The sequence below is a fragment of the Pinus tabuliformis genome, chromosome 8 (assembly GCF_031772625.1).
Source record: "Pinus tabuliformis cultivar Carrire ecotype Pingquan chromosome 8, CPIR1, whole genome shotgun sequence".
Classification (NCBI taxonomy): Eukaryota; Viridiplantae; Streptophyta; class Pinopsida; order Pinales; family Pinaceae; genus Pinus; species Pinus tabuliformis.
The window spans coordinates 470,664,420-470,691,307 of record NC_142294.1 but is presented as its reverse complement, the minus strand read 5'-3'; the positions used below and the strand labels follow the sequence as shown (position 1 = coordinate 470,691,307).

Sequence of the window (26,888 nt, the reverse complement as noted above, 5' to 3'; positions counted from 1 at the left end):
TCAGCTACATCTCCCGATCACTATTTCTATCTCTCTTAGCAAACCCCACTCTAGAGAATAGAATGGCTGATCACTCTGGTGTATTCTCGAAGTGATCCTCAAGCCTCCTCTTATACTTTTCTTGTTGACATATCAACGACCGAGATTGAGTCCCTAATCAACTGCTAAGATTAGATCTGGCTTGATCCATGTCTTTTGGACCATTCTAACACAGATTCATATAATACACATTAATATTTTATTTTCCCTAAGTTTAGACTTAGGGACTCCATTAAAAATATTAATTATTTTAATATCTCCTAATCTGTTTAGAATCTGCCCAAACCCTTTCTAGGTATTGGAGATCTGCCCCAACCTCTCCACCAAATTTCGTGGCTAGAGATCATCCGATGCTACCCCAAATCAACACTCCCTCTTAGCGAGGACTGTGCTCTAGCAATACTCCTCACTGAGTATTACTCTGATCATTCAACATTGGTACCTGTGCTGATGCTAGGCCTTCCTGCCCAACATCCTCTGCACTGCTGCATCCTATACTGCTGCCCATGGTTTTGCCACTGCCACTGCTGCATCTGTACGACAACTCCCTCTGCATCCGTGCTGCTGTTGGTCCTTTCTCCCAGCACTGCATCTGCACTACACCTCCTCTCATTATGCTGCATCGTGCTGCCCACTACTGCACTGCAACTCAGTTACTGAGAAGTAAGTAATTGATCTCCCAATCTGACCTCCCTGTTGGGCTAGAGACACCCACTGATGCTGAAGCTCCCTTTGCTGTTGACAATTGCTCCCTCTTTGACCTCTGTGCTGCTACAACAACTCCTTGCATCTCGCACCGTTGCACACCTCTTTGTGCCATCCTGCACTGGTGCAACACTCCTGTGCCTCTCGCACTGCCGCAGCCTGCTAGCCTCGCGCTGTCTCGGGACTCCTGCACTGTAGATCTCTCCGTCGCTCCATCTGCATCCGTCTCTACCCACATCAGCCAGTCTTGCTACTCCTTGTCGGGGCTCCTGTAGCAAGGTCTAATCCAAGAGGCTGGGTACCTCGAGGATCCTGCTCCTCATCATCTGTAGCCTGCCTGACTACAGCTTGATGTCTCCTCATCATCTGTCAAAACTTCCTTCTCTGCCCTTGCTGGCGCTGCCTTAGTCTCAGAAGACTCTCCCTTACTCTTCTTCCTTGGATACTGGGTCGCATAATGACCCAGCTCCCCACAATGGAAGCACTTGATATTGGAGAGATCTTTCTTCTTCTGCTTCTCCTGCTTTCCCTCAGATGCTAGGACCACATCTTCCTTCTCCTTCTTGACTTTGATCCCCTTGCTGCTGCTACTCATCTTCGACTGCCTTTTGATCTCTTCCTGGCGAAGAGCTGCTCGCATCTCGTCCCAAGGTGGGAGAGTCCCTCTGCCCAGTATACTCTGGACAAATACCTCCCAGTGTTCTGAGACAACATTCAGGTCTGTCCTCACCATTAGCTCCTGATCCGGTGTCGCCCCTATAGCAGTCAGCTGATCTTGGATCTCATTCAGTCCTCCGAGGATGGTGTCAATCGGTTCTCCCTTCTTCATTTGATACGACCTCAACTGATTCTCAAGCAACATTCGTCTCTACACAGAAGTTTGCTGGTACAACTTCTTGAGTCTCCCACATCTCAAATGCCGTTTCCTTCTCGGCTATGTGTGGTACTACATGATCCTTGACCCCGTCAAGGATAATGCTCTTGGCCCTCGCCATCGCCTCCTCGTACCTGTCATTATCATTGGGGTCGACTGGGATAGCTATTACCTTCAAGGCGAAGTTCTTGACATGATTCCTGTCAAGTACGGATAAGATTCTAGCCTTCCAGATTGCGAAGTTCGATGCTCCGTCCAGTCTATCTTGGTCTCTTACTCCGTGTAGTGCCATGATGCTCTTCTACTTCCCTACTGGAAGTTCTTTGTTCGACTCCTCTGAGTCTCCACTTTTTGTCTGGAAGTTCTCTTGTGGACTCCCTCTGAGTCATGATTTCCCTCCTGGAAATCCTTCTGCCACTGTCGAGATGCCCCCTACTCTGAACGTCTTGTGTAACGCACCACTGATTCAGGTTCCTCGGCTAGAAACCCTTGGTAGCAACTCCTCTGGCCTTGCTTTGTCAGGTACTGTTCCGATTACGGTACCTCACCAGCTCCACTCTGCAATATTCCCGCATCCTTCTAAACCCCAACAACTTGAAGGTGAGAGCTCCTAGGCTCTGCGCAATCCGGACACTAGTAACCCGGCATCCTCAGCCAACTGCGTCAGCCCTCCCAGCTATTGCGTGGCTTTGCGTGAGGCTTCTTTTGCCTTCCTTAGCCTCTGCGCTGCCTCTTCCTGACTCACCCTTGATGACGTAGGCATTGCGTCACCCTTCCTTGTTGCTGCTCTGCTAGAAACAACTTTTGTCACCTCGGGACAACTGTTTTCTGCTACTATTGCTCCGCTCGGCTGATGTCCTTTAGTCCTCCTGTGATTTGCAGTCACGCTCTGATACCATTTTGAAGTTTCTAAATTTACTTAGTTAGAAACCCTCCATGCACTTTATCTGATTTATTCCTACCTACTTGTTATTTTCCTTAACAAGTTATTTACAATGTAAATACTGAAAATAAATACTAGTGCATGCTCAACATATTACAGATCAACAACTAAAAGAAACAGAAACAAACACACCATATGACACCATTATTTTTGGACCTATGTCCCCGGAAAAACCCAATGTGGGAAAACTAGTGCAGCGATCTGAGGGTTTTCGTATTAAGCAATATCATAGTACAATCTGGGTGCCGAAACTGGCCTACCCAACAGATAATTTCCTTGGCAGTAATACCTCTCAGTTTTTGACAAATCTCCTGGCTGAAACCCCGGATAACCCTTCTGGCAGCTACTCAGCACCAATATGCCCTAGAAACCCCAGCGTCAGCTTCTCTCTGGACTGTGTCAGCCCCTCTCTGCCTCATGCTGGCCCTGCGTCACCTCGGATGGGTCTGCGTCAGCCCTGGGAGGCCCTGCGTGAGCCCTCTGGCCCTCTGCATCAGTCACGCTGGCCTCTCTGAGGCTCTGCGCAGCTCCCGACTGCCTCTGCGTGAGCCCAGGTTGGCTCTGTGTCATTGTCCTTGGCTACTGCGCTGTTCTTCCGACACTATCTCTGCCTCTCTGTCTCTCTGTACTCAAATGCCCCTCAGCTGCATTTCCTGATCACTAATTCTATCTCTCTTAGCAAACCCCACTCTAGAGAATATAATGACTGATCACTCTGGTGTATTTTCCAAGTGACCCTCAAGCCTCCTCTTATACTTTTCCTGTTGACATATCAACGGCCGAGATTAAGTCTCTAATCAATGGCTAAGATTAGATCTAGCTTGATCCATGTCTTTTGGACCATTCTAACACAGATTCATATTAATACACATTAATATTTTATTTTCCCGAAGTTTAGACTTAGGGACTCCATTAAAAATATTAATTATTTTAATATCTCCTGATTTGTTTAGAATCTGCCCAAACCGTTTCTGGGTATTGAAGATCTCATGTGCTCCAACCTCTCCACCAAATTTCGTGGCTAGAGCACATCCGATGCTACCCCAAATCAACAAAAGCTTGCCTCACCTTCACTAGCTGCCTAAAGGTGAGGTAATAAATTGCAAATTTGGTTTTTGCAAGTTTAAGCAATTGCAACTTGCAGTAAGTGACATAAAGGTAGTTTACCCTTGTATGCCATGTGATAAATTTAATGAATTGCTTCCCTCTCTTGTAAAGCTCATTAATCCATCCACATTCTTTATGCTTCACAATATCATGCATCAAAAGGTTCAATGTGTGCACTAAGCACCTAGACCAAAAGATGTGTGGATGAGTATGCTCAATAATTTTTCATGCTGCCTTACAGTTTGATGCATTATCAGTGATCACTTGAACCACATTATTAGGACCAACATCTTTGATTAATTGCAATAGGAGATCTGTAATGTTTTGGGAAGTTGCACTGATGGAGGAGTCATGACATGCAATAAACACTGCACCACTAGCAGAAACACCAAGAACATTTTATCAAATGTTGGTTTCTAACATTTGTTCACCTGTCTGATACAATAGATACCCCACAATCCACCCACTCATTTGTAAAACGTGTCAATGCTCTTTGAACTTTTTTTTTTCTCTTTCTAATAACGTTGTTCTAGCTTTCTCATAGTTGGGGCTCTTGTATCCTTTTGGGGCTTCATTGATGGCCTTAAGCATATCATGCCAATAGGGAGAGTCAAGGAAGACCAACTAAGCACTATTGATGCGTGCACTCAATTGAGAGAGGGGCTTGCTGGAGGGCGCAGTTCGGAAAGACAAGGAGAGCTTGTTGCTTGGGAGGCCGCAGGACGCAGTTCGAACAAGAAAAGGGGTCCCGACTGAGCCTTAAGTGTGCACTATGCGCTCTCTTAGCCTTAGTGGGGTTAGCTTGTGCAAACCAAACTTTGTCTAAGTCTGGAAGATAAGACAAGGGGAAAATACAATGGGTTAGGAGTAAAATCAAGTGTGATACATACCAATTCATCAGTAAAACTTAGACAAGGTTGAATACTGAGAAATATGCATCAAAACGCCAGTTTACAAGCACTCTCCAAGTACAACAGACAAAGTATGTGCCATGCGATCAAAGTGTCATTTTATAACTAGTAAGTGTATGATGACCATGGAGTGCACCATAGATGTTCTGAACAATGCGACGACACTTAAGAAAGAACAAGAACACTTGAAAAATGTAAAATGACATGCAACGACATTTGACGACCAAAGCGACACTTGATACAACAATTAGGTAGGCTCCAAAATTCAAATGTAGCAAAATTTGGAGGGTGTTTTAGCAACGACAACATGATCATTCATTAGACTCTCTCTAGTGTGCTTCCCTCTTCAATTGCAAAATATCTGGACAAGGATTGAGGCTGGAATGTTTGTTGAACCTGTTGTTGTAGGAGGAGAATACCTTGAAGCAACCCAGTAAAAAGATAAAGTTGACCTTCTATAATATAATGTATAATCTCATCATTTGTGAAGGTGTTATAATTAAAACACTATAATTTTTGATTTAGATTATAGATTCAAATACCTATTTTTGAATAACAAATAGAAATGCAAAAAATTTGCTAGATGAAGATGGAGTGAGTCTATGTGATTGGTGGAGTAAAGATAAATTTTGCCCTGAGAAGGAATATCAGACGAATTTTTTTAACATATTATGAAATCGATGGTTAAAAGAAATAAAAGTTGACAAATATTTTGGAAAAGAAGAGAACAAAGGAAAAAGAATTAGGGAAATGATTTCATGTCATACAAAATATGAGGAAATAGTGAAACAAATCAAAGATGATCTAAAAGAAGATGAATTGTAGAAAAAACTTGTAAGAAAAAATGCTATTAGATCTAAGTTGAAGACCTTGATCAAATCATATTTAAATAAGTGAAGAGCTTAGGAGAAGAAAGTAAAGGGTATCATGATGAAATGATTAAAGATTATCGACAAAGAACAATGAGGATAAATGGAGAAGTGATTTGTAAGAAATTTGAGGAAGCTCTAGATTCACAAAATTGTAGGGAGGAAAGTATGAAATACTAGAAAATATTGAAGGACATAAAGTAAAATATTGGAATTATATTTGAAATAAAAGACCAAAAAAGATCTTGGAAGGGATTCTTGCCAAATTTGGAAACAAGGAAACATTTAAAGAAACAAAATAATTAATAAGCCTTTTAAAGGAAGATAAAAAATAAGTTGGAAGATAAGTGCGAAGATGGAAGAGAAGAGATAAAGTTGATAAAGTTTGACTCATATTTACATTTGTATTAGCAGGAGTATTCACTCAAGACAATAGGACAAATATTGACAAACAGATTTAAAAAATGCGAGTGATAAAATCACAAATATACATGAATCAAAAGGATAGTTATGAGTGGGGACACCACTAGAAGTCCAACATCAAAAGAAAATGAAATAGCTAGAACATATAGAAGAAAAACAATTAAAAAAATTATGCAACAATAGACTATCAAAGATTGACACCAATATTGATTAGATATAGATGGATGGATCACCAAGCATGGTAATAATTGAGCACAAACCCAAATAAAATGATATTCTTGGAACTTCTCTAATGCTTGAAGATTGAAACTCCTAAGGGAGGAGGGTAAGTTGTGCTTCTAGTAGAACATAGAGCATGTGTAACATGAAAAATGACTACTTATTAGGATCTATAGGTCCTTAGGGGTTAGTTTAGCCATATAAGTGAAAATCAACAATGTTTCTCTAGAGAATGCTTTGTAGGGCAGGGAGCATGCTCCCCATGTTCCTAGGATACAAGAGCGCCTATGGGAACTGTCAGATTTATAGATAAAGGATTTTAGACAATAAATACACATATGACTAAGACAGTGATTAATAGCTTGATTACTCCAGTGGGGCAATGTCTTGATACATAGTAAGGGAAGGAGTATGCTATGTAACTCATGAATACATTACTAGCTAATAACTTAAGTTTTGTTTACATCTTTATGCTAAAAGGATTCTACTTTTCTCAATGATTATGACTTTAATATGTGACAAAAGTATGCCTAAGTCCTAATTATGACCTTTATATCTAGTACCCTCCCATATTGGTCATATTGCATAAATTTTCTTGTTCCAAAAAAAAGAACAAAATTTTTGGAATATGCAAGATGTTTGTAGTGCACTTTAGAGTGAAGTCTTCAATCAACAATTATAAGTGAATTCTATCCAACAAGGTTGATGAAGAACGAGCAATTGATCAAACCACGCATATACATTGAATCAAAAGGATAGTTATGAGCACTGTTTTAAGATTCGGCTGGCTCGGAACCGACTCGACCGAGTTGGTTTGAGTCAAGGCCTCACCGGGTCGATTCGGCCTGTGAACCGGTTCGGCCGGCCAGGTTATTATCGAGTCGACCGAGTTGTCTAACAACTTGGCCGGCTCGGTAATAACCCAGCCGACTCAACCGAGTTCGAGCCTACTCGGCCGGGTTGGAAACAACAGTATAAAAGTGATATTTATGACATATGTTTATGACAATATGGCTTGACAACAATATAAAAGTGATGCATGGTTATGATGTATGGTCAGTGATCCATGGAAGTGATGCTTGGGCAGTGACTATAATGCAAAGGTTGAGGTATGATAATCATGTTTCTCTTTTGAGGTATACCATATGATACATCATACAAATTGATATGGCATTGACCTTATTGACATAGCAATGACCTTGACACATGATTGAGTGTCCTTGAAACTTAGTAGTAGGTCAGTCATCCATGACTTGGCCTGACAGTGATACATAGGGCAGTAATCTTGTATGTAACAGAAATCTTGTGATATAGTAGCAACCTTGTGATATGACAGTAATCTTGGCAGTAATTTGTATGATATGTAATGACAAGTATGACAATATTGTGTGATTAGACTTGACAATGAAATGTAATGGCAGTCACCTTGATATATGACAGTGCCCTAGGGCCTAGACATATAGCAGTGACCTAGTATATGACAATCATCTCTATGTAATCTTGAAATGATATGACAACAATGAATGGATTGTCCCTTTGACTTGATAGTGATAACAGTAACCCCATATATGATGGTCACCTTGTTATATGACAATCACCTTGGTGTATCTAATTAGACTCTTGAAATTTTTTGACTATAGCAACTTGGTAGCTGATTGTACATCTAGGTATACATCAACAATGGTTGGATACTAAGATTGTCTTGAAGTTTGCATTGAAGGATATGACAGTGAAGGTGTGTTATGCTACAACTAGGGTTTGAGTAGGGTTTGTTCTACAGGTTGAGATGATGAGGCAAAATAACAGAATTGTTGATAGCAATATTTGAGCATTGATAACAAGATGCTAGGGTTTACAAGTTGAGCAAAGCTAATACATGAATGAAAATCTTTAAAATTATGTTTTTCTATTAAAAAAAAATTAATGTATTTTTTACAACGACCGAGTCATTGAAATCGAGCCAGTCGAGTCGATACCGAGTCGGAGTTGGAGTCGACCCTCGGTCGAGTCGGAGTTGGAGTCGGAGTTTTAAAACATTGGTTATGAGTGGGGACACCACCAAAAGTCCAACATCAAAACATAATATAATAGCTAGAAAGTATAGAAGAAAAGCAATTAAAATAATTATGCCACAATAGACTATTAAGGATTAACATCAAATATTGATTAGATATGGATGGATGGATCACCAAGCATGGTAATACTTGAGCACGAATCCAAAGAGAATGATATTCTTGGAACTTCCCTAATGCTTGAAGATTGAAACTCCTGAGGAAGGAGGGCAAGTTGTGCTTCTAGTAGAACACAAAGCATGCATAACATGGGAAATTACTTCATTAGGATCTATAGGTCCTTATGGGTTAGTTTAGCCATATAGATGAAAATTAGCAATGTTCCTCGAGAGTATGGCCCCTAGGGTAGGGAGCACACTCCCCGTGTTCCTAGGGACACAAGAATGCCTATGGGAATTGTCAAATTTACACATAGAGGATCTTAGACAAGAAATACACTTACAAGTAAGAGAGAGAATAATAGCTTGATTATTTCAAAGGGGAAATTTCTTAATGCATAGTAAGGGAAGGAGTATGCTATGTAACTCATGAATACATCACTAGATAATAATTGAGGTTATGATTAATCACTTTATTAAAATGATTCTACTTTTATCATTGATTGACTTTAATACATGACAACAATACGCGTAAATCCTAATTATGACCTTTATATCTAGTACCCTCCCATATTGGTTATATCACATAGATTCGTTTGTTCCAAAACAAAAACAAAATCTTTGGAATATGCAAGATGTTTGCAGTGCACTTCAGAGTGAAGTCTTCAATTGGCATTTGGAAGTGAATTCTATCTAACAAGGTTGATGAAGAACTAGTCATGTCACCAGCCTTTTGTTTGACCATTGACTCACCAACTGGTCGGGAGCCAATGTTGGTTGGGTAGTCAAGCTTTCCACCATTGACATAGAACTTGGCTTGTTCATTGAATTCACCTACTCCACATCTTGATGACTCAACATATCAAAGTTTTCTATTTGCAGGAAGCATCATCCCACCTCACTGCTTTGACTATGCCCTCCTGGAGAGTTTTCTTCTCTTCATGAACCAACTTATAGGACATAAGGAAAATGTTGCTTACCTTCTTGTGTTTCTAGGGTCTCCCCTACAACCATCAATATCTCTTCACCGTCCACCAGTTGAAAGTTGAAACAACCCCTATTCTTCTACACCCATAATAAAACAACTATTATCATTGAAGAGAACATCTAGGTTTGCGCTACTTCATAGTCCAACTAATAGTAATGGGATTTTTCTGCAAACCAAGGACTCAGTAGACAATGGACATCCCTAAATAATTTCTTACCTCTCATTTGAACCTGCAAGCTTCCCTTGCTTTCAACTCTGTATTCATCATCAGCACACAAGACAACAGAATCAAAGTTGGGTTTTCCCTTTAGTAAATTAGTATTACCAATCTTTTTGTTTAGTAAAATGCTTTGGCACACCTCAATCGATGATCTAGTCTATTTTTGTTCCTGATAAATCCCTTATCAGTTATCACTAGCCATCAAAACTTAAAAATTCATCTTCCTCTTTATGTTCACTTACATTGGCTTGATCTTTCGAGATTGATATTTGGAAGGTGTTTGGTTGTGTTTTTTGTGTCATAACCATTCCTGCAAATTAGATTCCTTTATCTTTATTGAAAACAACAATTTTTTTAAGAAGATACATGTTCTTCAGAGTCTCCCAAATCATTGAAGCATTATCACCATCGTGCAGCATCTTATTAATTACCAAGAACTTGATCAGTATCACAACATCCTGATTTCTTACATCATACTCAGCGTGACTGGCCTCAGTTATTGCACTTTACACCTTCTTTCCCATTACAATATTGCCCAAGCACCTGTATTAAAAACTGCAAGCATCTTGTGTTCCATTTGTTAAATTTTGACCATTAAATCTTTGATTGCCTTCCAAGTTCCAACATGATATGGGATGGATTGACCTTTTTAAAATGTTAAACACACTATGCAAGTCTGAATAGAGGTGACCTCACTATCGTTGGTATAGAACAACTTTCATCTCTGACACTTTTATAGATTAGTGTTTGACAACACTAATGTTGTCTTGTCACACCTATGAAGTCACTGAAAACTCTAGAGTCTATTGTTGTAATGGTTCCAACACACTCACAGGTTAAAGTGTTTTTAAAATGTCTTCATTTAGAAAATCAAAATCCTCCACAATCACAAATCTGCTTTTATATTGAAATAATTTCGCCAATCTCAATAAATTTCATATTTTTTTCCCTTCTATGTTCTAAAAAACTTTTTACACCCAAACAAATATATAAAGGGTAAAATATCGATTTAAATTTAAACCAAGTTGGCTTGTTGGACATGTGTTGAGCATTTTTGTTGGTGTAGCAAAACCAAATCAAGGAGGTCAAACAACTTACCTCATACACACACACAAGAGCTCTACACCGTTGGGGTTTGAACATGGGCTGTTTTCATGGTGAAACCTTGTCCCGACCACTAAGGTGTTGGACATTGGATAAACCAACGTTACTTGTGTGTTTCGTGATATGGACTAATTGCGTCTCATGGATCCTTATCTCTGGTGATGCGATTGTTGACTAACACCTGTGGGTTTTGGTCTAACGACAATCGTGATTCCCAACAAGTGGTATCAGAGTGTAGGTCACGAGTTCGATACACACCCGGCTCGCGTTGGGGGGAGATTGTTGGACATTGGATAAACCAACGCTCCCCATGTGTTTCGCAACATGGACTAACCGCCTCTCGTGGATCCTTATCTCAGGTGATGTGATTGTTGACCAACACTTGTGGGTTTTGGTCTAACGGCAATCATGATTCCCCAACATAAGGCACAACCCAATGGACAGCTCAAAGATACACAACAAATTCTCTACCAAAGCTTTTACTAAATTATTAATTCGGAAATGAGAGTTGTGCTTCTTCTTACATGTTGGTTTGAGGTCAGATCCTCTACCATTATATTGGTCTCCTTCCTCTATGGCCTTTGTAGCTTGCATGAAAACTCCTCTTCGATAATGTGGTAAGTTCTATTGAAATTATGTTAGCCTTTATGTTAGTTTGCAGGTCCTCTATATTGGTTCTCAAAATTTTTGCCTCAAGTCAACTCATTGTGCCTTGATTTGTATAACTTTGTGATTCCATGTGTTTTTAACTTGGAACTTATGTGCAGACTGTCACACCCTACACTACAAGTCATGTATAGACTCTATCACACTGTTTTATGTCCTAGACTTTCGTGAGTTTTAGATGCAGCATTGTGACAACCCATAACGCACCATTGGCGCTTGCAACAAAAGCATTTATCTATATCGCCTTGTGTGTGACTCTCACATCTATAAAATTTGGCCCTACCTCCATAACATGCCCTATCTCCATAACAGTTTTTTACTATCTCATGTGCTCAAATCCTCTCTCATCGATTCAATTCACCCTGTTTAAAAATTTCATATAGTTTGAACTCTATAAATATTAATTTCTCAAAAATATTTGAATATATATTATGGTCAGCCTCAGATCTAAAAATCATTTGGTTAACTACCTTGGGTCATAAAAAAATATTCATCTTTGAATTATTGTCCTACTGTGTGTGAGCAGTCTCTCGGTCTGTATTTGATCAACCCATGCCCCAGGCCCTTCACCTTCTTTCTTCTTGGCTTCTCCTCATCATGGCTCTGATACCATGTCAGATTTACACACATAAGATCGTAGGAAATACACAAAAAATAAGAGAATTAGGTTTTAGGGGTAGATGCTTTAGGGTAGACACTTTTTTCACTATTGGTGAATGAAGACTCAACTGAAAATTTAAAACGTGGTTGTAAACTCTGAAGAACAATCATAGAAGAGTGTGAATTTCGTGGAAAGTAAGAAGAAAGTGAATGCAAATTAATTCGATTCAGACAGTGACATTCCCATGGATGATGTTGATTCCTTTATGCAAGAGATGGATACATAGGACTAGTGGGCTGTTGATTTGAGCATTGATGATTGTTTAATCAATTTTTGATACTTTTTGCTATGATAGACTTGACTCGTTAGATATTAATGCTCAAGTCTTTAACTCTTAAGTGTAATGTTCACTATTTAGTTTACCACTTTGTGTTTTGACGTATTAATAGTATTATATTTCATTTTGTCATTCTTTTGATGTATTAATAGTGCCATGTTTCATTTTGTCATTTGATGTTTTACTGATCAATATATTTTGTAATTTATAAATATAATGAGAAATACGATTGTGATTTATTTTCTGCTATTATAATTTAGTTACATGGTGATAGATGTTATTAGAGGCAATGCTTATTTCAGATTTGTTATTGATTCAAATTTCATGGTTTAATAATTATGTACTATTTATGTTTTTTCATATATTTAAATTTTAAAATTTTCAGTATTTTGGCAAGGAATCCTGACTCTGATGTCCCTTGTGACATTCCCTAAAATTTGAGGGGTGTCTCCACATGTTCCCTGGCTTTATTCCCATGTTCCCATGTTCCAAAAGCTTGGTGGAACACTGAATATTAGTGACTTTTTAATTTCATTTCATGTGGTTGGTCATTTGTTAAGCATTCACAAGTCTTTCTAATGACTTTGTTAATATGTTCGTATGTTGGCCAGTTGGCCATGGTTTAGGGTTTTGTCAATTTATTGCTATAAATATAGGCTTCTCTCCCAAAACAGATCATCATTGGAGAATTATCTCTCTTGTATTCATAATATTTGTTATGGAAAGTTTTGTCCCCCTGTTTGGGTGGCAGAGTGCCCCTGTGTATTTTGTATCTTGTCGAGGCATGCAATATGTAGCTCATCACTTGGAGGCAGTGGTCTTTCCCAGCCTTTCCATTTTCACATACAATTCATAGTATTTCACATTCTTTAATTGTTTTGGTTATTTGTTCAATAATTTGTGAATTTTCTGTTATTTTGATTGTATTCTGTTGCACTCTCTATTCTTGTTCTATTTGGAGCACTAGACTTCCTTACATGGTTCCATTGCCTATATTATGCATTTGAAGACTCCATAGTCTTCAATGTTACAGGATTGGGGATAACAATTGCAGTGGAAATGATTTTATTGTCTCCATTTTGGTATTACCTTGCAATATCATTGTTGGGTACCTTTTATAGTTACACAGGGGCTTGTCCCCACCCCTTGAGGGTCTGTTGCTTAAGTTAGTTCATTTGAATGGACTTTGAGATGCATTGAGACATCTCCCTTGCCCCTGGGTTGCCCATTCTTTGAGATCGGGAATGGTCCAGGCATGTCCAAGAGGTCTCTTACTAAAATTGGGTACATCTGGTTGTCCCTGCATATGCCAGCCCAAAAAGGGTACCAAAACAGGCTAGTTTTGGTGCCTAGTTGGCCAAGTATGAGTCCATTGTGGCCCATCTTAGCCAATAATGTCATTTTTAATGAAAAGAAATCCAAGAAAAAGGAAATCCCTAAGCCTCCAAAGTTTCATAAAAGCAGTGGCTGTGGCATGTGTTTTCCATTTGGAGCTTAGCTGTTGTTGTTTGGATGTGAAAATTCGTGCTTGGAGCAAGTTTGTTGTTCACTGTTTGGATTTCACCACTGTGGAGGATTTCTGTTTTGGATATGAGTTTGCTGTGGTGTTTGGACTAATGTTACCAGAACCAGACTGGTCATTGAACTGGTCGACACCAGAAACTGGAACGGTGGAACCAGACAAAATGGAAACAAAACTGGACCACAAAACCTGTTGACCAAAAAATACATAAAATATTGAAAAATATGTATATATTTGTGTGCATCCATGAGAATCCAAACCATTATACATGAATATGCAAAGTTTCTCCTGTGTATTGCAAGGAAGGATGCTTATAACCAGTGTTCCATGGGGATGCGTCCCCCAGGGTCGGGTGTGCACACCCCATGCACCCGGGACGGGGGAAGTCTGGGGAAACATTTCCCCACGTCCCCCTTTTCGGGAGACGTGTGGAGACGCATGGGGGGGCGTTTGCCCAATGTGGGGGACGCGACTCCCCAATGTGTCCTCCCTTAAATTTGCTTGTAAACAATGATTTATGATAGGGGAAACCTAATATTTGACCATATTTCCCTACTAATGCCTGCAATTCATGGCAATGTTAAATTCTTAAAGTAAAAGGATGACATTCGTCATCCTTTTACTTAAATTTTTAACATTACCATGAAATGACTTAGGGTGTTTGAGAGTGGTTCTGTCCTCATTGGATTTCATATGGAGAAAGTAGAATTTTAGATTTCACTCAAAATCCAGCAGACTTAACAGTTTTTCAGGAATTCAGGATTCGATGGAAGCAATGTTTCCATTGCATTTTGTCATGTACAAGGGTATGGAATTAGTATTTAATCAAGAGCACCAAGCCCTTTGTGTACTTTAGAGTGACTTTTAGACTCATTACTCCAAGTCCACTGTTTTTGAGTTTTAGTTATATCAATTTACTATTCGAGTTTTCAGATTTCCGTATCTATTATAGTCCATTTTTCCTAGTACTAATTACACTCTAGAATGATGAATGATGAATTTTAATTTTAAATCAATTTAGAATCTAGAATGATGAATGATGAACGATGAATTTAATTTTTAAATCAATGTGGATTCTAGAATGGTGAGTAATGAATGATGAATATGGATTAGAGTATTTCATTATTGAATCTCGCAGTCTATGGATGAATCATGTATATATTAGTAAGGATGATGAATATGGATCAATGTATTTCATTATTTAATTCAATTATGTATGTATCATTGTATTTATGCTTTCATTATTGAATATGAATGTGAAATATATATATATATATAAGAAAAAAAATTATATACCCCGACGTCCCCCCTAAATTTCCCTAAAATTTGAGGGTACTCCCACACCTCCCCCTTGTGCGTCTCCCCTCACCCGCGTCTCCTTGTCCCGGAGTCTTGGTGGAACATTGCTTATAACCAAGATAGCACTGTGTAATCTACATCTGAACTAAAATACACCAATAAAGAGGCTCTGAATAATTTCTAGAATGGAATCAACCCAAGAAATTCTGAAAATAAGGCTCTGAATAATTTCTAGAATGGTATCAACCCAAGAAATTCTAAAATAAACCTCTGAATTAGCTCCAAATCAGCCCAAGAAACACAGCTCAAAAACTCTCCAAAAAAGCCTTCAATTAGCCCTCCGAATTCTTCAAATCAGCCCTTCAATCACCTCTCCAAATCAGCCCAAGAAACTCAGCTCAAAAATTCCAAATTGCTCAAATCAATTGTGTGAGTGAAATGGAGGGTGGGGACCACTTTAAATAGCATTAATGGGGACCTAGGGTTAGGTTTAGTGTTTCACCTTTTTTATTTTATTCATTTTCTTTTTTCTTTATTTTATAATTCTAAATTTTTGTCTCTAATTTTTAAATTTGACTTTAAGTTGTCCGCATCATTGGCTGTATGGTTACATACAGGGCTGGCCGGTTTTGGCATTTATGTCCTGTTGATACGGAACTGGCCATTACCATTTTGTCGTTTTGAGCCCTTCAACCAGACTGGTATGGAATTGGAACTGGTCAGACTGCCCAGTTTTGCCAGAACCAGTCTGGTTCTGATAACATTGGTTTGGATTTTGCCACTTTGGAGCTGAATTTGTTGTTTGGAAGCCCTCCCACCATTTGTATTCTGGAGTCGAATTTGCTGTTTGCTTTTTCACATCTTGCTGGAGTTGAGACAGGGCTGTTTGGAAGCAGAGAGCACACATTAATTATTCGAGTGACTTGCAAATTTATTGTTGGAGGCAGAGAGATGCAAATTTATGTTTCTATTCATCATTTATGTTTAATTTTAAAATTCCTATGAAGATTTTTTTGGGAATTTTGAATATCTTTTGGTTTTTTTTAGAATTTTTATTTTTTAAAATATGTTTTGCTGCTTCTAGTCCACTGTCTTCAGAAAACTTGGGGGTGTGCTCAAGCTGTCCCTGAGGTCCCTCATTCCTCTGTGATGGAAACTTGTACAACTTAGGTACTCTTGAACCACCAAATCCTTCAATCTCTGTTATGATCCATTCAGGAGACATTGTAATCCCTTGGATGCCAGTCACACCTCAACCCCTCCTCATCATTGACTGGATAACAAATTTCAACATTATCCTCCAAAATTGTTTTTGCAGTTATACAAAACATACAAACAAAACCTCAACATTAAGGTGAATACTGCTAGCATGAATAGCTACAAGTTAAGGTAAAATTTGTATAGGATAAGCTACTTATGATCCCACTGAGCAAAGCAATACTCTTTCTATTTTTAGCTGGAATGTACACAAGTCAAAATCTATTAAATGACTTGGTTTATGTTTTATAATATCTGGACAACTGAAAATTCAATTTATAAGTTTTGACTATGATGCAAATTAATGTGCTTAGACCCATGAAATTGTCAATTTGTCCAGGTTGTCAAGCTGAAAGCTTTTAACAAATTTGAGAATACGGCAGAAGCTTTGAGTGCTGCTACATTGATTGTTGACAGCAAACCCAGCAAGGGGTTACGCAAGTTTCTTCGTGAACAATGTGAGGGGGAAACATTAGCAGTAGCAGATTCAAAGCTTGGAAACGCAATAAAGGAGAAATTGGTATGATACTTTTTGGCCAAAAATTCCAACTTTTAGCATATCTGTACAATAATATTTATATAACGTTTGTTCTCATATTCCTGGATGATCCTTAAATGACCTCTCTACATGGTTGTAGAAAATTGAATGTGTACACAATAGTGCTGTTATGGAGTTAATGCGAGGTTTGCGAACTCAGTTAAGTGAACTTATAACTGGTCTTGGAGCTCAAGATTTAGCTCCTATGAGTTTGGGTCTCTCCCACAGCCTTTCAAGGTTTAAGCTGAAGTTTAGTCCTGATAAGGTAAGTCTTGTTCTGTTCAGTTCTGAATTGCCATGGAGATATATCTACTTTTGTGTGATTTCTTTGATCCTTTTGAAATACATATCCTCAGTTTTAACTATTTGATATATATGATCCAGTTCTCTTTGTTTTGTTTTGTTTTAATATATAATAAGCTTGATTCCATATAGATTTCTCAATGGCACTAACAAGTGGAATCATTTACCATATGTGACCTCTCTTTTATTCGTAAGACGCCTAACATTTTCCATGTATCCTTGTTTTAATGAAGCTCTTGTAGTTGAATGATGCTGTAGCATGAGATCTGTGTATACTCAACTGTTGATCTGTTAGTGATAATAGTCACTTTAAATTATTGTATTATACCTCCATCCAGGTGGACACAATGATTATTCAAGCAATTGGTTTACTTGATGATCTTGACAAAGAGCTTAATACATATGCAATGAGGGTACGTGAGTGGTATGGATGGCATTTTCCAGAACTGTCAAAAATTGTCCAGGATAATATACAGTATGCTAAAGTAGTAAAGCTTATGGGTAGCCGAACAAATGCTGCTGATCTAGATTTCTCAGAGGTATCTTTATTTATAATTAATGGGATATGATTTTACTTGTAACTTCATGTAAAGCATATAATATTTACTTCCACAAATTTATTTACTGAACGTCTTTGCTATTCTGCGATTTTCTGCAGATACTTCCGGAGGAAGTTGAATCAGAGTTAAAAGAGGCAGCAGTGATATCCATGGGAACTGAAGTCAGTGATCATGACATGCTTAACATTAAAGCTCTTTGTACCCAAGTGATATCTCTTTCAGAGTATAGAGCACAACTCTTTGATTATTTACGGAGCCGAATGAATGCTATTGCTCCTAATCTTACTGTTCTTGTGGGGGAACTTGTTGGTGCTCGCCTTATTGCCCATGCAGGGAGCTTGTTGAATCTTGCAAAACAACCTGCAAGCACAGTTCAAATCCTTGGGGCTGAAAAGGTGCTGGCTGTTGTTATTCCTCCGTGATTGTGTTGATAAGTAGATTTGGTTTCACTGGTCTCTGTCTCTTTTGTACCAAAAAATTATCTAGTACTTCTTTCCAGATACAACCTATTTTATTTCTACCTTTATTTGGGATTGTATTTCTGGTGTGGCTTGCCATGTGTTTTATGGTTGGCCTGGAATGTCTTTTAATGGATCAAAAAGAAGTTCTTTAAAACGACACTGAATTAATGTTGTGTGAGCTTGTTTTATCCACAGGCTTTATTCAGAGCTTTAAAAACAAAACACGAGACACCAAAATATGGACTTATATTCCATGCTTCATTAATAGGACAAGCTGCGCCAAAGTTGAAAGGAAAAATTTCAAGATCTTTAGCAGCAAAATCTGCCCTTTCAATTCGTATCGATGCTCTAGGAGAGAGCCAGGATGCCTCTGTGGGTATTGAAAGCCGAGCCAAGGTGGGTCACATACTGTAAGACTTGAGACTCTTTGTAATAACTAATTGTCACTCCAGAACACTTGCAATAAGTTAGACATCATTGTACAGCCTTGCAGCGGCATCACTCTATTTATTCATGTGGTTGTTCTGGCATATGTGATGAAAGTGAAAATAATTGTTTGTGAATCTTCATTAGATTGAGGCCAGATTAAGGCAGCTTGAAGGGAGAGTTTTAGGACGACTTGGTGGGTCTGCAAAGGGCAAGCCAAAGATAGAGTCTTACGATAAAGACCGAAAGAGGGATGCACATGGCCTTTTGACAACTGCAAGGGTACTTAATTTCACTCTGAATGGTGATTTAAACTTTCAAAGTTGGTTGCCTGTCATTAGCATTTTAGATTAGGCTTGGCATTTGTCTGTGGTAAACAATCTTTTGCCTTTTTTCTAATTAAAAAATGGGAGCCTTCTTTTATGACTTGAAATCCTGCATGCCATCTGTTTGTACAATTATTGAATTTATTTCAATACAGAGGACTATCAATCGAAATAAACTCTGGAGTCTATACAATAAAGTCAAGTATTATTTATCAACTAGGTAATGCCAGTTTTTCTAGTGGATGTGTGCACTTCATATTAAGCTATTCTCATTTTGAATTAATTAAGGGAATTATTTACAATTTTGATGCTTTTTAAATGCAGGTGTATAATCCAATAGCAGATTCAACTATTGGTCAAGGAAAAATACCAGAGAAGAAACTAAAATTGGAGGAGAAGCTGGCAGCAACAGATTTAACCTTTGATCAAGATGGCAAAGAGCAGAAGTCTGCTAAGAAGCGAAAGCATGAGGACTCAAAACAAGTTGAAGCATTGCACACAGAAGCAGGAGTAGAAGAGCCTGAAAAGAAAAAGAAAAAGAAGGATAAAAAGGAAGAGAGAAAAGCAGACAAGGGACAAGAAGATTTAAATTCAACATTCCAGAAACAGGATGCAATAGGAGATTCTGAGAAGAAGAAGAAAAAGAAAAGGAAACAGAGCACTGAAGATGAGGGTCAAGAGGAAGAAATAAGTCAAACATTCCAAAAACAGGAGGCATTAAAAGAATCTGAGAAGAAGAAGAAGAAAAAGAAGAAGGAAGATAGAGAGGAAGATGAGAGCAAAGAGGTACAACTGAGTCCAGCACTCCAGAAACAAGAGGAAGCAGGAGAATCTACGAAGAAGAAGAAGAAGAAGAAGAAGAACCGTGATCAGAAAGGAGATGAGGTCCAAGAGGAAGATGCAGCAATGTTAACCGAGGAAACACCAAAGAAGAAGAAGAAGAAGGATAAGAGCAAGACTTCCATTAGTGAATCTTGAAAGTACACTAAATACCTTGGTACCTTTTGAGGTTGCCAATGTGCCATGCTTGTATCCCATTTCAAGTTATTAATTGCAAAACTAAGGTTAGGGATATTGTTGAAGTTGGAACCCATAAAGAAAATTCTGCTGGCAAAGTATATGTCTGCTGCTATTTCTATTTTATGAGCAGTAGGCCCAACAATTTGCATATTGTTGGACTTTTTTGTGAGAAAAACAGATGCCTTTTCTGATTCTTTGAGAGATTTGCCTCAGGAAATAGGCAATTGAACATCGAGTTCTCAGGAAATAGGCAATCGGACATTGAGTTTTTCTTCCTTTTGGGCATATTCATTTTTAACAATTAGGTTTTGAACCCTGTTTATTTATTAATTAATATAACATAATGAGAGTTTTAAATTCGGATTTTCATGGATATCAACGAATTTCTTTCTTCTACTAACATCAAATCTTGAACGAATTGCTCAAATGATTAATGGATTGGATGTTCACAAAATGGTGTGGATTTTGTGCTTCTTTCTTAACTGTAAAATGATTTCATAGGTAGGACAGATCTACATGCATCAAGTAGACATCCAGGCCATGACAGAAGCTTTATTAGCAAAAAATGAGGTGTCTATTACCAGGTCATATAAAAACATATATGCCATTGAATGAAAAAACGAGCATGTTTAGAACTAAATATAGGACTTACCAAACAACATGTGTAGGGACTAATCAGGTGTTTATTACTTGCTCATATTTAAAATCATACTGCCAATGAATGAAGCAACAATCATGTGTAGAGTTAAATCGAAGGGTTGTAAAAGTTGCATGTTTACATGTTATCATACTTGGAACTTGGAAAGATGCTGTAGTTTTAAGCTTTTTTTTTTTGGGTAGGAAAAAAAGGAAAACATATTCATAGAGATGATTTACAATCACAATCAATGAAGGGGATGCTGAGTGAGAATCAATGAATTCTGTTACCATTACTCGACTTCTCGAGCATTTTATGAGGAGGCACACAAGAAAATGGAACGATGCTGAAGGATCAACTGTTGTCTCTGGTTTCCCTTCACATATAAAACTTGGAACTAAATATTTTCTAGTGAGTTCTGAGGACTTGGTATGAGAGTTTCAATTATAGGTATTTTTTCTGCACAAGTCTTTTCGGGATCTTATTGGGGCACTGCATGTGAGATCCCTGTTTCATATTTTGTCATGCTGTCCTGGGAGAGACTCTTTTCTGTTGCTGTGCCATTCTTTTTACTTTGTGGGACTACCTAGCTAGATAATTTTCTTTCTTCCTTTTTCTACCTTTCGAAATTCATTCCCATATTGACATGAGGATATTTCCTTCATGGCTGGCATCTGGATTGAGGCTGTGTCTTTGGGCTGTTTTCCATGAAATACCTTTTGCGTGGACACATTCTGCATATGAGGGTGGTTTTTTCATAATGTACTGTTTGAACTCGTTGGGATCCATCAAGATCAAGAATAATTCTGGCAAGCCTCTTCTAAGATCCATATTTGTGCATACACACTTAACTATTTCTGCTATATGATTCAATATAATAGCAGGTAACATTACCAATTTTCTCAAAATACTTTCCTAGAAGTTTGGGAGTTGCACACTGTGGTGTGTTTATGGACATAATGGGGATATGTTTTTGGGGTCTTTTAAGCAAAACAAAATAGAATCCTCGGGCACAGAACTTGATAAACTATTTTTTGGACCAGTTTTTATTTCCGATTGTTCTCCTACAATGCTGCGTGGATAATTTGCATAAAGCCTACCGATGAAGGCACCCAAGTTCCATATTTGGTACAGTCCAAGGGAACGGAGAAATTGAGACAAGTTCTTTTCTCTAGGGAGAAGTTCTTGCCTCATTCTTGATGATTATCTGCTTTAGATGTTATTCTGTTTCCACTTCTCTCTGCATCTTTGTAAACTAGCAGAGGGAAAATGCTACTCTATTGCCCACTGCGCACTTCTGCCTTGTAGGCACTATTTGTGGGAGCATAAGAATGGGGATAAGATACCCACTAGAGGAAGAGGTCGCTGCTCTTTCTGCCTTGCTGCAATTGCTGTCAATGCATTTCATGGACGATGTTCAATCTAATGAAGCTGTGATAACTGCAAGTTGCTCACCTGTGTAATTTACAGATTCGAAATTGTTTGGGCTTTCTATTTTTCTTGCTGTTCAGAGGGAAACCATAGGTTTGTGGTGGAAGCAACTTAATCCACTTTCTCACCACTTTGCCCCAATTTTCCACTCTCTCTAATTTCCTTCTCGAGGAAGGGAAACCTGGTGGAAAGTGAAAGTGGCATTCTCAGAAATATTGTTGAGCTCTATCATATGAGATTTCGTTGAACTTTCTATTCTAGAATCTACAAATGTATTGGATGTTGCAGTTCAAGTTTGGCTTAATATCATGTGTAATGCTTTCTATAGATTTAGATACAATACCTTGCAGCACTGAAAAATGTTTTTTTGGATCGTCAAATTGATTTAAGATGGGATTATACAAGGAGTTAACCAAGCACCATAGGGCAATACACCACTACAATATAGTGATTTGCGAATAAATTTGAATATATATATTCGTTAAAACTAAATGCACATAAATCTCTATACAAATTTAAATGTTAAATAGTTTTTTTCCTCAAAGAGAGAAATTGGTGGCCTCCCTCTCACCCTGAAGGCAAGAGTGAGGTTGCAGGTACCAGGCCAGCCCACAGTTATACTAACTTAAGAGTGCTTTTCTCAGGCTTGAAGCCATTACAACAATATTCATCAAGTCATCAAAGCTGAACATGTCACTAGTGGGGATATGAACCTTGGGTGGATCGGATAACGCCATTCCACTCAACCACCCGAGATAATTGCAATTGACAAGAAAGAAAAAGGACATAGGGGTGCACTTTGATCCACTTTGTGTGCACTGCTCATGAAACGATTTAATATGGTCTCTTTGGGTGCAACTTTTGTTCGATCACTTCTTCAAGGTGCCCCTATAGCTTCAGGTTAAGCCCTTGTGGAAATTGAACCTTGCTCATTGGTGAAAAACTTGCTTTCCACCATTGGATCCAACCCCTTTGGGCATTATATGGTTGTTGTTGTTTTTTTTTTAACAATTTAATCAATTAAAATATATTTTAATCACAATAGCTTTTATTATTCCTGATTTTGGGTCTGTACATTTCACAAAGAGTTTAATTTCATTTTTCAATTCGTTTTGTTTTTAATGGAACAAAAACATATATTAATATTTCAACTAAAAATTAAATATATGTATTGTTGCGTCTGTCCAACAAACTCAAGAAAGCAAACTCTTCATCATAACACTCACAAACGCCTATTCCTTACATTGAAACAACATTTTACTGTTTTTCAAGCAAGTCTGAGACCTAATCCAACATCAACATTCGGCAAAAATAGGAAAAACTGGCAGTGAACCTGAACCTTCCAACGCAGTGCTATCATGAGATCTGGATTTTAGGAGAAAATGGAAGGTGATATATCCTGGAGAGCATGCCCCTCCGCTTTTCTTATTTTCATCATTCCCTCCTGTAGATTTAAGACTTCATTTGATAAACAATTTGCTTTTATGTTGAGTTCCCTGGATACATGGTGGAACAAGAGAGTTTCAGAGTGAGCCGTTGTCTCTTTAACTGTCCATTCTAGGTGTCAGGTGAAGATTTTCTAGTGCATAGTTTCCATTGGTCCCTTCCACAATGAGCTTAGAATAATGTAATATTAAGATCACTTATATCTTTTCCCTTTGCACATTTTAACATCAACCATAGGGTATACATTTCTGGCTTGTTCTTTGTTCCAGTACCTACTGTAGCCTTGAAAGAAACAACATGATTGTCCTTGAAAACATAAAATGCTTTTTGCTCCACATGATCCTTGACTCCATTGAAATAGTCCCATGTGTGTAATTCATCAATCCCTGGTGACCTCATATTTCTACCCCTTGACTTGTATCGATTATATTTCCTTTGGAATACCATCTCATTTTTAGCCAACTATACTGCCTATTTCACTGTAAAAGGCAAAACATTATGATTACTAACTTATCCCTATGCAATCTTGCAAAACATTATGATTACTAACTTATCGAAGATATTTTTATGCAATCTTGCAAAACATTATAACCTAGAGTCCACTTCCCATTGGTCATTTCCTCGTTAATTTTTGAACTTCTCTCCACATTTCTTTAGTGCAAGGTATTACTGTTAACACTTCCCTAAAAGGAGAAATCCTAACCTAATGTGAGAGCCTGTGAGAGCCTAGAGGCAATTATTAGGCAATCCACCTACTGTGCAAGGTATTACTGTTAACACTTCCCTAAAAGGAGAAATCCTAACCTAATGTGAGAGCCTGTGAGAGCCTAGAGGCAATTATTAGGCAATCCACCTACTGTGACCTCAGTGGGCTTGCCTCTCACTTCATATCAAGTGGATGAGATTTCCTAGACTTTGGGGGTGTCCCTAAAATCAACCTTAACCAAATGTATGTGTTGCATTGTGAGTTATGTTTAGCTTAGGCCGATTAGATTATGTAATTAACCAACTGATTTACCCTAATTGAACATGAAAATGATATGAATGCAAATAGTGCAAATTAATTACTTGAGTCAATTCCAAAGTCAGCAAAATTACGGTGTCCCACAATTTCAAGAAATGCTACCAGCAATTAACCATGATAAATAAATGATCGCAAATGATAAATGGTTCACAAGTTTTGCTGGAAAGTGGAGAAAATGTTGGCAGATTTAGTAAATTAATCCGAAGGAACCTTAAGTGCATGATAAAACCAAATGTTGTTATCAGCCTTTACATCATGAATTATCACATCAAAATAAGTGTAACCTTCCTCCAGACTTGACCAAAATTTGACGCAATGCATGCTGGAGTTATATTGATCGAAATAGTCAAATAGTGGAAGCATTTTAACCATTCAAATCACAAAAGAGATCCATTGAAGTTATGGTTGCCCTTTGCTAGTTAATATGGCTATAATTTATGGAGACATATCCATCTAACTGCGAAGAAAATATTTCAGATTGTATTACAGAATTATGAAGAATTTCTTAATAGGTTAGTGGTATTCACATACTTGTGATTTGAAGTAGTCTCCGGAATGTGATTCAAATAATGTATGACCCAATTTAAGCAAAATGCATTAATCATGTAGCAGATAAAATAAAAGTTATCCACATGCCTACATTGAAAGTTGCTTATAAACCACCTACCATACAAATTAATTTTTGAATAAACACGTGTGTGGTGCCAGATTGCAGTGTTTGTAAGTATAGTGTGACTTATCACAAATCTTAAACTCTGCCCCTTAGAAAATATAAGTAGCTGTGTTTATTGCATGAACATTATGTGGGTAAATTCCTTAAAACAATTATGTCATGTCAGGCTGTTATGCTGAGAATTTATAAATTGGTCTTCAAGTGATTAAAACCACAGTGATATTCAAATTGCTTTAAGATCAATGCATTTAATTGAGATCCATTTCAAAGTGTGATTAGTGCTTAAGATATTATGCTTAGAAAACTTCGCAAGTATGGTTAGATTTCTCAAAGATAGTATATTCATGAGCAGATTTAAATCATCACTACATAAATCCAAACATCAGAAGAAGTTTTTTAAATCTAGTGTCAAACTCTCATCAAGCATGTGTATAGCTTATCAGATATTTAGAGTGTGAAAAGCATAGATTTCAAATACACCCGAAAGGCAGATCTGAATTGGCATAAACTGTTTAAATGTGTTAGATCTGTTTAAAACCCAGAAATATTCCAACACAAAAGAGAACTCAACATTAGACCTAAAGACGAGATCATTCAATATCTGTTTGCATCGATGCAATTCATTAGTGTGTTTAGAGCATAAGACCAAACCATTAAATTGTTTGGCAAGATCTTGCATCGAATTGATTTTTTGTGAAATATAAATACTAGATTTAGTAAATTTTTAATTTTTATTTTCCACCATAATTTTTATTTCAAAATGATTCAAAATTACATTTAGTATAACACACATTGCGCGTATTTCATATTGTTCTAGATGTGTTTTTGGTGTGTGATCCGAATTGGATCCTTAGACACTTTTAAAGTTTCTTGAACTCTGTAAAACTCATACCAAAGTTTCAAAGTATTATGGATGTCGAAGCTTATCAAAAATTATCTCTGAACAATGGCAATTTGTGATCAGTGTGGAACAACGAAGACCCTCGGTCAAAGCGCGTACACTGTTGGCCCATGGTGCTCGCGTATTGGCACAAATTGACAGACGAGAAGTCAAATCCAAAAACAAAGGCAGTTTCTGATACGCGATTAGTGCTAATCGCGTATCACAGGGTGTCCCCCTCAGTGAAGGAAAGCCCCCAAGCGCTCGGTCACGAGGAAAAGCATAAAACCGTACGGAAATCACCAATTCCATCAGAAGGCGGGTCCTGCGCTAAAACCGACAGGATATCGGAAGGGCTTCAAGCGGTAAGCGGGTTCGACCGAGTCCCGCCCGATGCCATACACTGGGTGACACGCGTCCAGCGGATGAGAGAGAAAACCGCTCACATCGCACGGGTAAAGGTCATGCTACTTACCTGTGCGATATGGACGGAGACCGTAGGATCTGGAGGCTCCAGATCAACGACAGAGAAATGATCCGATGGATGACCAGATTCGATGGGGAAATAGGCTGAGTCATATAAGATTTGAGGTCCGGCATGACCGATGAGTTGGCAGAGGAATCAATTTCGTAGGCAATCTTGGAGCAACGGAAATAATGACCGTTCAAAGAGAAATGACACTCAGTTCGTGAGAAAACAAGTGGCCACCTCTCTGTGAAGCGTTACACAGTGATGATGACGCAGAGCAGGGGAATTCAAGTGGACAGAGGCAGGAGATCCAAAGAGCCGGGAAGCGGAAACGAACAGTCAGGGAGCAGATTGGCTTTAAGCCACGAACAGACAAAGAGTAAAGAGAGAAGAGAAAGAGAAGCAGAAAGTCGAAAAGCAAGAAAGAAATGAATTGCAGA

The 26,888-nt window shown here is 38.2% G+C and overlaps 1 protein-coding gene across 2 annotated transcripts in view; it reads left to right on the top strand.

The window, feature by feature from the left end:
- Positions 1–20,245, top strand: part of LOC149236101 (putative nucleolar protein 5-2) — a 39,258-nt gene extending 19,013 nt beyond the window's left edge. For both annotated transcript variants that reach the window (XM_089372311.1, XM_089372312.1), the window contains 7 exons: positions 16,595–16,774; positions 16,893–17,057; positions 17,434–17,634; positions 17,754–18,050; positions 18,312–18,512; positions 18,690–18,824; positions 19,193–20,245. In XM_089372311.1, coding sequence (XP_089228437.1) covers positions 16,595–16,774; positions 16,893–17,057; positions 17,434–17,634; positions 17,754–18,050; positions 18,312–18,512; positions 18,690–18,824; positions 19,193–19,846 — 1,833 coding nt within the window. In that variant the 3' untranslated portion in view covers positions 19,847–20,245. The remainder of the gene's footprint in view (positions 1–16,594; positions 16,775–16,892; positions 17,058–17,433; positions 17,635–17,753; positions 18,051–18,311; positions 18,513–18,689; positions 18,825–19,192) is intronic.
- Positions 20,246–26,888: the final 6,643 nt, after the last annotated feature.